Consider the following 15,752-nt stretch of genomic DNA (forward strand, 5'->3'; position numbering starts at 1 on the left):
ACCATAGAGAGCCTCCTGACAGGCTGCTTCACCACCTGGTTCGGCAGCTGCACCAACGTGGACCGTAAGGCGCTGGAAAGGGTGGTGCGCTCGGCCCAACACATCACCGGGTGCGAGCTGCCCAGCCTGCAGGAGCTTTACACCCAGCGGTGCCTCAGGAAGTCCCTGAGGGTCATTAAGGACACGACACACCCCCACAACAGCCTGTTCTCCCTCCTGCCCTCTGGTAGAAGATACAGGACCCCCAGGACTCTCACCAGCAGACTGAGGAACAGTTTTTTCCCCCAGGCCATCAGACTTTTAAATCTATAATTAATTTGACACATTCTTACACAAAAATATTTCTTATACTGTATATACTGTATATATTGTTAATACATATGTTCTTAATATGCCCTTGTATAAAGTATTTCCTTTTATAATTGTAATGTAAATGTAATTGTAATGTAAATGTAAATGTAATATAATTTATTATTTAATGGAGCTTCCTAGCGAAAAGTATTTCACACGTTTGTACCTGTACAACCGGCGTGACAATAAATATCTTGAATCTTGAATCTTGAATCTTGAGAAAAGAGCCGAACTGAATGTGCCACACGCGTTTTACCGGTAGTAGCGTTACTACCAGGCAGCGCCTGCGACGGTTAAAACAAGGGAAAATATATGTATTTTTTAAGACAGGACGACAGTCGCATAAACTATTTGATTTTTTTATAATTTAATGACTATTCAAAAAATCTAAAATCATGACCCATCCCTACTTGGTACTGGGTTATTATACCTTAAAGGTATGGAGTGCTACCAATACCCAGCCCTACACTTGTCAACACCACATCCCATAGGACTGAGATGTGTAGAGCAATCAATATACACAGACCTACAGTACATAGTGTAGCCATAGGGCTCTATTAGCAGCCTGGACACCACATTCTATCTGATGATGTTTTGATTTACACACACATTTTCCCACACAGGACCTTGACTAAGATTTTATTCAGTAATGACGCCATTGAAATACAGGCTCTCTCTCTCAAAGCATACTTTCCTCCTTGCTCATACACCGATCCATTCTATTTGCCTTGCTGTTTTCCCTCCCTTCATCTCTCTGCTCTATTCACTCACTCATTTAGCCAGACGCAATGGATCGGCCAAACAAACCCTCCGCTATGCCCCAGTGCACCAAGTACCATAGTTAATATTTGATACAGTGTGCATTCACTCCCCCTATGTCTTTCCAGAGAAACACACTCACACTGCAGTGCAGGGCCTTCCCAGCAGCAGTTTTCCATCATTCATTCATGAAGTGGGTTTGAGTAACACACGCTTCTAAACTAGCGTAATCTGATGAAGAGACAGCTTCATCTGACAATCAGTGTGGTCATTCAGCCTGGCAGGAACAGCACACACACACTGCTGCCTTTCTCCTACCAGTCTAAATAGGCACTGGAAAAGTAGGCTACAACTCATGGTGCACTTCACCATTCAAAGTGTTACACCTGTGCCATAAAGAAATACGTGGACTTTTTAAAGTGAGTCCCATTTGGTCACCTTTCCTGCCAAATTATGAGAACATTGAAGCCAAAATCCTCCACATGTCCCCAGTGGGGCTGTGTCATAAACTGGGTTTGACACAGTTCCTCTCCTGTGTCTCTGCTAATTAACAAAATGCCAATGTGTTTATGATCTCAGTCAAAACCCTAGACTGTATAAAATATGGGTGTAGTATCAGTGATGTCACCCATGGGTTTCTGAAGAGCCGTGGTGAAGCTCAAAGTGGGTGGCTCCGGCCGTCGCCATCTCGGCACTGACGACGCAGCCTAACCCCCGGCTAATCCAAAGATAGGCAAAGAGGTGGGTCGTGGGTGAAACTGAGGCGGGCCCAGGTGGTGTAGCAGAGGAGACAGCTAGCAGCTAGTGACCAGAGACGACACCCACCTGTCACTCAAAGCGGCAATGCCCTTAATTGACCCTTTGCTAAGCCCCGCCCCCCGCTGCTACTCCGTCAAGCTGTCAGAGCTACCATAGAGCCACACAGTCACTGACTGCATAAATATCATCTCATCTTTGGAAAAGAGATTTCAGAGAGAAGCAGAGAGAAGGGTCTCCACTATGTATTGAAGGATATATCCAGGACATCAAACTGATTCAGCAGCAATAACAGGTTCAAAAGATAAAGACAGAAGCTAAAGCCTACAGAACACAGTGTAAACGTTAACCAGCATCACCTGGTGATCCAGACACAACACAAGGAAATGAAGGAGCAACGCTGTCCCTGTAAAGCCAGGTAGGTCTTTATTGACTGTTACAAAGCAAAAGAAGCATGTGTATACATTCAGTATACCTTCAATAACTAGCGTAGCATAGAAGTGCTAACGCTAGCTAACGGTAACGTACTCTGCTAGCTTTGTTAGCTCACAGGTTTTTACGAAGAAACGTAACGTTTTAGAAACGTATATCTCCTTCCAACCTCTCTGGGTTACGTGTATCACTATTACACAACAGTTAACCATGACTAGCTCGAAATTCACAAAACCAGCCTGAAAATGGAGAAAATGTGAAACCATTGCATGAGAGTCTACTAGGGGTGTAACGTTTTGGATTCTAAATCAGATCTCGATCATCGAAATCAAAAGCAGGATCGGTGATTAGTCTTTTTTCTCTTAAAGCTGTAAACCAGCACAAATATCCCAGTTGCCACCGTAAGCCACCATGTTCTGAACAGACTAGGGATGTTAATAATTAACCGTTTAACCGTTAACTTACATTGAGAATTTTAACCGATTAATGCTATCGGTTAAACGGTTAAAATAAACTTTAAAGATTAAATACAAAGCTGAGCAAAACTCAGAGGAGCAGCTTGTCACTTAAAGAAGAATAGCTGGTCCACCTTAACAGCCCACCTTAAGAGAGTCTGAGCCGGAGTTGTTACTAACGCCAGGGCTAACCGCCTTCACTTTAATCAGCTGGCAAGACACGGGAGCAGTAGCGTTTATTCACCGACAAATAAACTGTACACACACTGCCACTGCTACGTTCACTGCTGTAACACCACCAACAACTAGTGATGGCGAGATGAAGCTTCATGAAGCACTGAAGCCAGCAAATTGGTTCGCAAACCATGAGCCAGGAGGCTTCATCTGGGCTTCATGTGCACATGAAACCACCTATTGGTCAAATGGTGTCAAACATTCAGATATATTCCAGATATGTGGCCGTGGTTTAAGTGGACAGAGGGCAGTGAATGTGCTTGAGTAACTAAAGGAAAATGATGGATGGGAGACATTTTTTCATTTTTATTCAGAAATAATAAGTTCTCAACTGTATTTCGGCTTTGGGCATCTTCAATGACGTCATTGTTCTAAAACAATACAAGCCTCGATACGTGCTTCACAAGAAAATTCCTGGATTACTCGCCGCCACACACACACGGTCTGTCTCTCGACCGGACACTCGCTAAAGTTACGCCGTGCTCACTGAGTACGCCAGGCAGACAAACAGCTGACAACCTCACAGATATTGACGTGGTGGAGACTTATTGGGACAGTACACGTAGTGTCATGGCTGCTACAGTCAACCTCCCGGATGGGTGAACAGGGGACTCAGTACTCTGTTGTGCTCATACACTGCAGCTGGCGATAAATGATGGAAACCTGTTTGTGGATCAGTTTTTCATTGCAGCTGGGCGGCTTGTTAGGAACTAAAAATAGCAGCGCTGCGTGAAACGCACTAATCTTGTCGGTTAACGGTTAATAATCGGTTAACAGGGGTTGATTATTGGTTATAGAAAAGATTCAAAATTAGCATCCCTAGAACTAGGGATGCACCGATACAACGGCACCGATACCACTTTACGGCACCGGACATTAACCTCTCGTCACCATCTTTCTGGTCCTCACGCTCCACCTCCCTGACGGTGCGGGCGAGACGGGGCGACGGACTGATGTACGGGTCCTTCAGGGCTGCTACAACAAGCTAACTGTTGTGTTAGCTAACACTAGTAACTAGCAACAGCTCAATGAAGGAAAAACATGTTTTGGCCAATCACAGATAAGCATGAAAAGAGGAAATGGATTGAATTGATAGGAGAGGTCCTGTCCTTGGGAAGGATTAGGACCTGCCGTCCTCCTCTACCCCCCACGATGCCCACAGCCACTTCACACACACAGGCTGCCCTTTCCCCTCTGCCCTGCAGGTGTTGCTGTTGAAGCATTTTAATCAGGATTTGGATAATGCATTTTTTCCAAAAAAGACATTTTTTTTTTATAAATGATACTGAGATTATGTAATGGTTTATTTCAACCAATTACTTTTATACAGTATTTGATCTCCCTCTTGCCTCTCAAAAAATAGAGGAGCAACCTCCTCTGCCTCTACTGACCAGCCTCTACTGATATATATAGTTTACAGTACTATATAATAATAATAATGATGATAATGTTCTGATTAATTACCGCAATATGAATGATAAAATAGGACACACCATTGCTTGACAGTTTCTGATACTTGCTGCTTACTGTCAGTACCAAAAAGTGACCCAGTGTCACTGTCACTCAGCACAACGAAGCTAAAGTATTGGCATGGAGCACTAAAAGCAACAGTCTTCCAGCTGTCTATTACTGGGGAAGTTGATAATCTCTGCATTCCTTTAAATGCATAGCAAGTGTTTCAGGTTTTTCTTTGGTGCAGTGTCTTAAAGGCACATAGCTACAGTGGATCAGAAGCCTGGTTTTAACTCAGTCACATCTTCACACAGCCAAAAGCTAAAAAGCCCTGAGGTCAAATGCATTAATGAGCCTGTGGGCAGACCAGGGGGAATGTTGCATACTTTCTCCTTTTCAATCACTGCTCTCCCTCAGACAAGGTTGTTTCTATTCTTTCTCTTCCCCTGTCATCCATTCTTTCTTCCCTCCACATGTCTTTTCCCAAACCACCAAGTCTATCAAACAGCCTCAGGACATTTACCATGCAAAAAGGACAATTAATCCTCCAAAGGGAATACACACACAAACACACACAGACATACTACAGATGTTGGTCCCAAAGGTTAGAACGGAGCTAGGCAGAAAAAGCTTTTAAATACGCTGCTCCTTCTTCCTGAAATAATGTACAGAAGGACCTGAAATTGTCAGAGCTGATTACTAATGTATGGGGGGATTTAAGTCCACTTTAAATGATGGAGAAAGTGGCACTATAGGTCGATGTGATTGCTCTTGATATTCTCACTGAAGTGTTTTGAAATTGACCTGTTTGTGTGTTATAGCAAATTTGTTTGTGTTGCATACAAACTGGATGTCATGCTCGTTCACTTGTGGTGTGTGACAGTTGTATTTGTCTGCTTTTGTATTGTTTGTTTTTATTGTTGTAACAATGTCTGTGCTGCCCTCTTGGCCAGAGGTCTGTACTACGAAGTGAGTTCAACATCTCCAGAGTATCTTCTCCTTATCTGGCTTCATTAACCCTAACAAACGAGATCTCACTAAGCGGTCCTACGAAGGTTGTTATCAACTCAGTAAATCAACCCAGGGTTTCTCCATCTGGCTGTGAGCGCGTTCACATGAACGGGGCGTTGTTTGCAACATCTGACCAATCACAGACATGGACAAGTCTACTGACTTGCAGACAGACAGGCAGAGCGGCACATTTAAGGAAGAGCAAACTATATTAGACAAATACGAAGAAGTTAAACACTTAATCCAGACTAAAATTGCCAACGAGCAGGAAGGACAGCTGGCAGAAGAAAAAACTCCCGATGTTTGAATGCGTAAATTAACAGACTTATTAATTTAACATTCCCCGTCTCCAGCGGTGTAAAACGGACTCAAGAAGAAGTAAAAAAATAAATATAAAAACATAATTCAAAGCAGAATAAGGCCGGCTGTCCATCTTGCATTTGTCATTTTAAACTGTGTTGTTTTCAGTCTGGATTATGATTTAAACTTCTTCATATATGTGTGTAATATTATCATACAATCACCGCACTGAGCTCTGATTGGTCAGTAGGCGGTGCTTTAATACGAGTTGATCTCTTATCTGGAACATAACCTGCTCCGGAGCAGGTTAGCTGTTCAGCATCAGTTACCATGGCGATCTACCCCGGTAAGAAGTGATCCACCTTCGTAGGACGGGAAACCCTGAAGGGTTAACCCTGAAGTTACCTCGCTAACGCCAAATCCTGCTTCATGGTACAGACCTCTGGTCACTCTTGGAAAAGAGATTTTAATCTCAATGAGTTTTTTATCTGGTTAAATAAAGGATATATATATACTGTATATTCAAAGTAGTTTCTATAGTACTAAAACACAACCAACTAAGTGCAAACTAATAGAAATGCATGACAAATGAGTAGAATGTTAGTACTGTATTATTTATCTCTTTAACAATTAGAGTTTATCTAAACCTCTAATGTTGTCTACCTGTCTGTCTGTCTGCCTTTCATCTGTCTGAAAGGATTTATTTTTCATTGTGCTGCTGAATATCTTGGCCTTTAAAAAATGTCTACATGTTGCTAAGACTTTGATGTTTGACACTTTCTGAAACAATTGATTATTTGATCAGTGAATTATTCTTACAATTCATCAATAATCATTTCTCCACTACAAAACCCACACATAGCTGGTTCAAGGCAGTTTTTGATTCATGATATTTTTGTGAATGAACTCTGGGTATTTTAACAGAGATTTGCCATTATTCTTTTTCTACATTTTGCACACTAAAATGATTTAGAAAAATATTTGACAGAATTGAAATAAGCAATTAAAGATCACCAAATAACACCATAAGCAAATTAAAGTAGCCTCATGTTACCTAATAAATAGCTCAATACCATCTCAGAGGGTTGAAAAGAGGTGAAATCATAAAGGCAAAACAGTCTCACACGTGAATGCAATGGAAGCCATTCTAATACTAACAATATGATTATCAATGTAAAGAACAATTTCAGCACTAATCTCACTGTGTCAATACACACACACACACACACACACACACAAAGCTGAACAAATAAAGCAACTAATCCTTGCAAATAATTTGGCAACATGGCAACATATCTATATAGCCTGTTCAGCTGTCATCTTAAATGCATTATTGGTGATGCTTTAAGAGCAGCAGAGAGTAGAAATGGAGCCAATATGATTAAAAAAAGTTATTTTTATAAATCGGTCACTATATCCTGACAGTAGTGCATGAGACAGGTAATCTGAAAAAAATCATGTGCCTCAGTGTCCTCCAGTGCTCCTAACGGCATCTGCAAGATTCCACAGACCGGAGGAAAACAACCAATCAGAGCTGATCTGGAGTCTGCCGTCTCTGAGCAGCTGTCAATCACTCGCAAACTCTGGTCAAACTAGGCAGCGCTGATCAAACATGAATCAATATTCTGATACTGTAATGCCTATTTCTCTCCTCAAATGTTTTCAGAAACATCTTGTAGTGTATTGTTTAGGTGTAAAACAAAAAGGTTTGTGACCCGCAGGCCATGTTGAGATCTGTTGAGGAAATACCAAGCACCGCCCACCAGCCGGAGCAAACTTTATCATTTTACAGCTAAACAGTACACTACAAGATGTTTCTGAAAACATTTGAGGAGAGAAATAGGCATTACAGTAAGTGATTGACAGCTGCCTCCGTTGAATGAACAGCCAATAGGAACGCTCTCTCTCTGAAATGACCTGTGATTGGCCAAAATCTTAGACACACAGCTGACAACCTGCTAAACTAAACTAAATGTGCAGTGGAGACTTTTACTGGGAAAGTGGTTGCATGTCCGCGACACTACACGCAGCATCGTAGCTGCTAAGTTAACGCTCCCGGACGGTGAACTGGGGACTCCCGTCAACCAATATCTGTTGTGCTCCTGCAGCTGGTACACCGCTGCATGCGAGGCACAAATCTTGTCGGTTAGCGGTTAATAATCGGTTAACGAGGGTCGGTTAACGGTTAAGAAAATCTTTCTAAATGAGCATCCCTAGTTCATGAATAGGCTGCCACAAACCAACAAATTGCACTGCTGATTATTAATTGTTTAGTCAGTAAAATGTGTGAAAAATGCTCACGTTTAAATGTCTTGTTGTGTCCAAAACTCAAAGATATTCAGAAAAGCAGCAAATCCTCACAAAATGACAAGCTGGAATCAGGGAATGTTTGACATTTTTGGTTGATACATTACTTGAATAATTAATCAGCTATTGAAAAAGGTGTGGATTCATTTTCTGTTAATTGACAAATGAATTAAAGGAGAAATCATTCATACTTGACCGTGTTCTTTCTGTACATACTGCAGTTTGACCTGTATATTTTATGGTCCTGAAATCATCGTTGTCCTCTGTAAACACGCAGCCCTCATTAGATCATTTCACTTGTCATGTTTCACATGCTCTTACACCAATTGGATCTGGGTGACGGCCAGCTGGAGATAATCTTGCAGTGACACAGCATTCCCACATCCCTGGTCTGAGGTCAACGCACCTGACCGTACTGCCATACCAGGGGAAACAGTAAAGCTGATCACAGATCAGCGGGCTAACTTTGTCCTCCTCTGGCTACAGCAGCAACAGCAGCAGCATTAGGCATGACTTAATGCTAACTGGGTTTCATCAGCGGATAGAGGAGCTGCACGTAGCTCTCACTGCACGCTTCCCTCAAACATCTGAGTGGATTATTACATCACAACAAACATAACATGCAGGGGATAATAATTAAAGCAATAGGTTTGTCCCCGGCCTGGAGGGGTCTGTGCTGCTGCCATTCAAGATATAGCCTATTACTCTCATCTGCTTGACCGACAGGCCGCCTTTTCTTTAAAGGTCCCATATTGTAAAAAGTGAGATTGTCATGTCTGTTATAGTATAAAGCAGGTTTAAGTGCTATATAAATACTGTGAAAGTATTGAAACGTTCAATATAAGGAGAAATACGCACAGCCCATATTCAGAAATTGTGCATTTGAAACAAGCCGTCAGGATTTCTGTCCATTTGTGATGTCACAAATATACAATATTTAGACCATTACACGGTTTTAAACATAAAAATTCTAAATGTGTCCCAGTTTATTTCCAGTTGCAGTGTATGTAAATGACATCAGCTGACAGGAAGTAAACATGGACCCAAACTGTTGCCTAGCAACGTATTTCCGTTGAAATGAGCTAAAACGGAGCGTTTCAGGCAAAGGATAAATACAGGCGCATTCAGGCAGACAGTATGAGGAAAATAAAGGTGTTTTTTTTTAACATTACAGCATGTAAACATGTTCTAGTAGAAACACAAAATACAAGTATGAACCTGAACATAAGCATAATATGTCCCCTTTAAACGAGAAAGAGGAAGAATTTTTTTTTGTCTTCTCACAGTGCCCTTCTTTTATCTGACAGGGTTACTTTCTCATCTGTTCATTGTTCATTCTAACAACACCTCATCTCAACACATCTCAACACTCTGTATGCAGCCAAGGTGCCAATAACCAGACAATTCTTTATTTATATTCCCATTTCATTTACATTGCCAATGAAGTGGCACAGAGTGTATGGTTGACACGTTTTCATATGGAGTTCTCACACGCTCAGAGACTCTGTCCTTTACACAAGAATAATTAATTTTCACAATTTGGACAGATCATTTGTTATTCGAATACCCATATGCTATTTATATTATTGTTATTATTATTATTATTATTATAAATCCTAGTCGGAGAGGCTAGAAGCAAAAGCTGCCATGTGGAATGATTTTTTTGTTTAATGATGCTGAATAATAATAACGTTAAGGCATATCCACAGACTGACATGCAATTGCTACAGTACATTTTGTACAATTACTAAATTCAACTGTAATTAATTCAATGTACTGGCAGTTGACTCAGGCCATATTAAAAATGATGAACTGCATTATCTGTGTAATTACCAAGCTGACTATAAACAAAGTAATGACAGCAAGATGGTTACAGTATATGTATTAAACTTAATTTGCTGTCTAAACTGGTGGTGAGACAAATAAACTGTGATTATATTAATATATTCAAATTGAAGTGAGTCTCGTGCTTTTCGCTGTACAAACCTGTTCTACTAAATTCACAGGAGCAACATCAGCTTCAGCAGCTCAGCGTTGGGAGAACATCCCGCCAGACTCCATTTAAATATTTAACAATTTACTATTTCTTTGTTTATCCGGAAACGTACATAGCACGCAGAGTTGCACGTGAGACACGTTACACTTTAATATCGAATTCTAGTAAATCGGTAAACGTGTGACCAACCAAGGACCACGTATTTCTATATAATCCTAACTTTTATTAGTGGTTCACACTATTCCCCGATGCTCACCGAGAACAGCACTGAGTCAACAACGGGGTATTGTGAAAGTTCACCTATTATTCAGAACCATGTTACTGTCTGCTGGCTGGACGCCGGACTGCAGCACCTTTATAAAGGAACCGTGTTGTGTTCTCTCCGGTACAAAGTTACCTCAAATGACATACGGTTATTACATATTTGCAGATTTTAAAATACGGTTTTGCTATGTCCATGAAAGCAGTACATAGAGAACACATCTAAACCTTTTCTATGTGCACTAATGAATCAACAGGAGAGGAACAGAGACATACTGAGAGTGTCTGCCTCTCTTCTACAACATGTTAATGTCTCCGGTGTAACACACAACATGAAGGGCAGCAGAGCTGTAGAGCTGCAGGGACACGATATGCAAAATAACCTTTTGTATCACGGAGTGAGGAAAGCTTAGTGTCGGCGACATGAACACATTGAGCTATCTTTACCGAGGAAACACCGGAGCACAAATACCATACCACACGGCAGTAAATGCATATAAATACACAACAACCAGGTCGTTTAGACCCCTCAGCTGTCCACAAAGCAGTGTAGAATAGCGGGTTAGTGAGCGGAGCGGAGCGGCGGCTCAGTGAGGCTCGGTGGGGGAAGGGGGATGATGGATGCTGGAGCCAGAGACTGAGCCTGAGACAGACTCTGAGCCAGGCTGAGGCTCAGGCTCGGCGGCCTGGCGCCGCTTCAGCAACAGTCGGAAGATAAAAGCAGCTTCTTTCTCTGTTCTACATCAACATGAACGTTAGTTAACGGTCCGGTTCTCCTCCACCAACACACCCGGTACTGACTTACCGGACGGGTTGACCGCGGCGGGAGCTGCCATGTTTCCTCAATGGAGAAAAATAACCAAACGGCAGCGATGGAGATGAGATGACGCACAATACGGCCACAGAGAGAGAGAGAGAGCAGAGAGCAGAGAGCCCCGGTAGAGACCGACTAAACTCCGCGGGATTGGCACGCGAGGCTCGGTCCAACCGCCTCACATCCGTTAACGGAGGAACACTAGTCTGGATTCTAACCGCTGAAATAAAAGCTGTTTCTGTTTGGAATAATTGAGCCTCTCTAGCGTGTGTTTAATGAAAATGTTCTCCAAGACCAGATTTAGTCAAATGCAAGATGTCTGAATGGAAGCACCGCGAGATTTTAGGGCTGCTTGAATAAATTAATGTTATACAGAGAGAGACTGGTGAGAGACTGCTGCAGTGATGGATGCGAGGCTGAGATCAATGCTACATAGCGGTTTAAGTTTGGTTGTTAAAGTGTTTGTGCTGAGATATATTCACTTTCTAACAGGCCAACTGTGTTTATATAGTCCACTATACCAGGCGGTGTTACACCGAAATGTGTGACCACAGAAATGTGTGACCACAGAGGAGCCAGCAACATATGAGGTCACCATTTCTTATGGCTGTCGTCAGGAAATGAGACTCCACTGTTACCTGCATATGTCATAGAATACGTGACAGAAAACACACAAAACTAAAGTGTTAATTAAAAAAAAAAATGATTTTAATATTTTTACTTCAAATATATGGGAAATAGAATAGGATGATGACTGAATTGTACACAGATTTTTTTAATTGATTATATGTGTTTTTTTATGTGTATATACTGCGTGTGCGTATATGTGTATGTATGTTAATATTTATACAGTATATATATATATAATGTATATATGTATATATAAATAGATTTTTATTTTATTTTATTCTTTTTAATTTTAAATTGTTTTTTATTTAAAAAAATATATATATATATTATGTTTTTACTTGTGTAAATTCTTTTTATTTGTTTATCTATTTTTTGTATATAATATGTTTTTCCTGTATCTATACTGGCTTATTTTATATTAATATTAGGTTCATTTAGTTTCTTTGTACCGAGAATGTTATTATATTGGGGACGTTTGTGAATGTTTGTTATGTTGTTTCAAAATGAACAAAAAAACAATAAATATAGTATTTACATTTTTTTTTTTTTAAATATATATTCACAAATATCTAAAAGAAAAGCAAAAGTTAGGTACAGTGGGGTCACATTTTCTGATGACAGCCGTCAGAAATGGTGACCTCATGTTGCTGACCCCTCTGTGGTCACAGATTTTGGTGCAACACCGGAACTCTTCCTCGTGCCAATCGTGGACCACTGTCTTCACCACCAGTAGTGAGATGCTGGTGCAGGTTGGGTTAGCTCTTTGCTCAGGTGAGCAACATCATCAGTCATAGACCTGAGTTCACTGTAGAAGACCCTATGTTCAAATAATCCATGAAGGCTACCAGTTTGCTAACATGTCAGCCTTTTCGTACAATTTACTGTAAAGTCACAGTTTATAAAGGCTACATTGTAGGCCGCAGTAATATGCTTGATTTCAGGTGGAAGAATTATTCAAATCATTCACTTAAAGGTCCAGTGTGTAGCATTTCAGGGGATCTATTAGCAGAAATGGAATATAGTATTCATAACTACGTTTTCATTAGTGTACTGTATAATTACCTGGAACTAAGAATCGTGTTTTCGGTAGCTTACAGTAGAATGAACCCTTCATATCTACATAGGGAGTGAGTCCTCTTCACGGAGTCCTCCATGTTGCTCCACCATCTTTCTACAGTAGCCCAGAATGGACAAACCAAACACTGGCTCTAGAGAGAGCCATCTGTGTTTTTACATCACCTGAAGGCCACCGTAGGTTCTCTATACGTGACATTGCGGTAACATGAGCGCTAAACTGTGGCACCGCCAGCCGCCGTCTGACTTCTGTTGTTCCGAAAGTAGTGTTATTATGGTATGGATGACCTCTGAGCGGGGCGAACAGCGTCAACACAGTTTTGCACTCAGCAGCTCACCTTACCGCAGTCTTGTAAAGGGAGGACTGAGCGGAGGCGTACTCAGTTGGATGCAGTCTGCAACCACACCACTAGATGTCAACATTTAAATAATACACACAAATAATCTATCAATGATAATAATCCAATAATATAATATATATTATTCTGAAATGGGCAATTCTGCATAATGAGTACTTCTACTCACTTCTACTTCTACTTTAAGTATATTTTGATGCTAATACTTTTGTACTTTTTTAAGTAAGATTTTGAATGAATGCCTTTAACTATTTGTTAGTATTTGTTTAGTTGAATATTTATATGTTCTGTACATTTATTGCAAATTCTACACACTACACTGTATATTTATGATTTAAAGGTCCCATATCTTGCTCATTTTCAGGTTCATACTTGTATTTTGTGTTTCTACTAGAACATGTTTACATGCTGTAATGTTAAAAAAAACACCTTTATTTTCCTCATACTGTCTGCCTGAATATGCCTGTAATTACCCTCTGCCTAAAACGCTCCGTTTTAGTGCATTTCAATGGAATTGCGTTGCTAGGCAACGGTGTGGGTCCATGTTTACTTCCTGTCAGCTGATGTTATTCACATCCACTGCAACAGGAAACAAACTGGGACACATTTAGAATGTTTACGTTTAAAACCTTGTAATGGTCTAAATATTGTATATTTGTGACATCACAAATGGACAGAAATCCTAACGTCTTGTTTCAAAAACACAATTTCTGAATACGGGCTGTGTGTGTTTCTTCATATATCGAGCGTTTTGATAGTTTAACAGTATTTTATGGCACTTAAATCTGCTTTATAATATAAAAGACCTGAAAATCTCACTTTTTACAATATGGGACCTTTCAGTCTGGTGTATAGTATTTTGAACTATTCAATTTTGTTCTTTGCTTTGTTTCATTGATATGTATTTAATATTCTAGAACAGTAAACCAAATGAAATCATAAGAAATCAAAATTCCAGCGCACACCAGGGTACTGGATCACTTTTTTATTTTAGTACAGTGTTTATATTCTACTCTATTTGTTGTTTTTTCAGTTCCTTATACTTTCAGTTCATGTTTTATACAGTATGTCTTGTCTCAAGGGGATCTTTCAAATTTACACTTGATTCTTCTTATAGCACAGAACAGCATCCCCAATTACAACCCTTTACCATTACTTCCTCCCAGCCATGCCCCTGTCTTAGTAACCTCGCTTCAGGTTTGACGTGAGGCAATTTGATTAAACAAAATTAATTTAGGAATGTGCACAAAAGGGAAATAAAACAAAATATTAGCTAATAAAGCAGCTGATATTGTGCTTAAAGGGATGGTTTGGGTGTTTTTGAAATGGGGTTGTATGACGTACTTATCCGTAGTCAGTGTATTACCTATAGTAGATGACGGTCGGCACGCCCCCAGTTTGGAGAAACAGACACGGCACGGGAGCAAAACAATGAACTTTACGGCTGTGGATGGGGGCAGCAGCAAAACGGATTTCAGACACCTAAAAGAAAGGCTCACCTGAAAGAAATAATATCAGTTTAAGTGTATGCTATATTTAGAATATTTTCCTACTGGGAACTGAACTCAAAGCGGAATTTATTTATACTGTCATTGTCAATGGAGTCCGGCTGCTTTGAAGAGAGCAAAGACAAGTTTCACGTTCAGTTCAGTTCCCCGTCAGGAAGGGCTGTCTGACGACAAGATAAAGCAGTGAAAATATTCTGAGTATAGGGTACACTTAAACTGATATTGATTCTTTTAAGTGGGCCTTTCTGAGGCTTAAATGTGTTTTGTGATACATTGTTTTGCTCCCGTGCTGGTACTCCTGTCTGCTTCTCCGAACTGGGGGGCGCGCCGACCGTCATCTACTGTAGGTAATACACTGACTATGGAGAAGTAGGTCATACAACCCCACTTGAAAAACACCCAGACTATCCCTTCAAGTGCTGCATATTCCCAAACACATTTTCAATTAAATTAGCACAAACCCACTGACATATAGAAAGCCTGGGGCTTTTGGGACCCCTGGGATTCAGGGCCAGGGTCTATTGCCCACTTTGCCAAGTTGGTGATCCAGCCTTGTCAAAGGGGTTATGACAGAAAAAAAAGTCCCTTTAGAGCTGTATTATCAAATTGTGCAATTGGGCTGAAAAAAGAACTGGCAGATACACAACGGATACTATATCAGCTTATATGGTCATTATAGCTAACATGTTAGCAAACAACTGTTGACTTATATCCGGCATAGCTCAGCATCCAGACACCGACTCGGACAATATTCAGTTAAGCTCTGTTTAAAGGCCTATTCTATATATTTCTTTTTTTTTTTTTAAGTTATTTTTTTGGGGACATTTTCCATTTTTATTTGAGGACAGTGGATAGAGTCTTGAAAGGGGGGAGAGAGAAAGTGGATGCGGAAAGGGCCACAGGCCGGATTCGAACCCGGGCCGCCGCGGTCAGGACCAAGCCTTGATACATGGACGCCCGCTCTACCAACTGAGCTAACCCAGGCGCCCGTATTCTATATATTTCTTACCGTCAACAAATTCCATAAAAAGACCCAAACCAACAATTAGCCTGTCT

General features: G+C 40.7%; 1 protein-coding gene across 4 annotated transcripts in view; it reads right to left on the minus strand.

Moving 5' to 3' along the window:
• The window catches only part of arnt2 (aryl-hydrocarbon receptor nuclear translocator 2), a 105,082-nt gene extending 93,596 nt beyond the window's left edge, over positions 1-11,486 (minus strand). For 2 of the 4 annotated variants that reach the window (XM_037796671.1, XM_037796644.1), the window contains exon 1: positions 11,120-11,480. In XM_037796671.1, the coding sequence (XP_037652599.1) occupies positions 11,120-11,150 (31 nt within the window). In that variant the 5' untranslated portion in view covers positions 11,151-11,480. Of the gene's footprint in view, positions 1-11,119 lie in introns of all 4 variants that reach the window. The other 2 variants (XM_037796653.1, XM_037796662.1) reach the window with 2 other exon arrangements.
• Between the last annotated feature and the right edge of the window lie 4,266 nt (positions 11,487-15,752).

Source organism: Sebastes umbrosus, chromosome 2, assembly GCF_015220745.1.
Source record: "Sebastes umbrosus isolate fSebUmb1 chromosome 2, fSebUmb1.pri, whole genome shotgun sequence".
NCBI lineage: Eukaryota > Metazoa > Chordata > Actinopteri > Perciformes > Sebastidae > Sebastes > Sebastes umbrosus.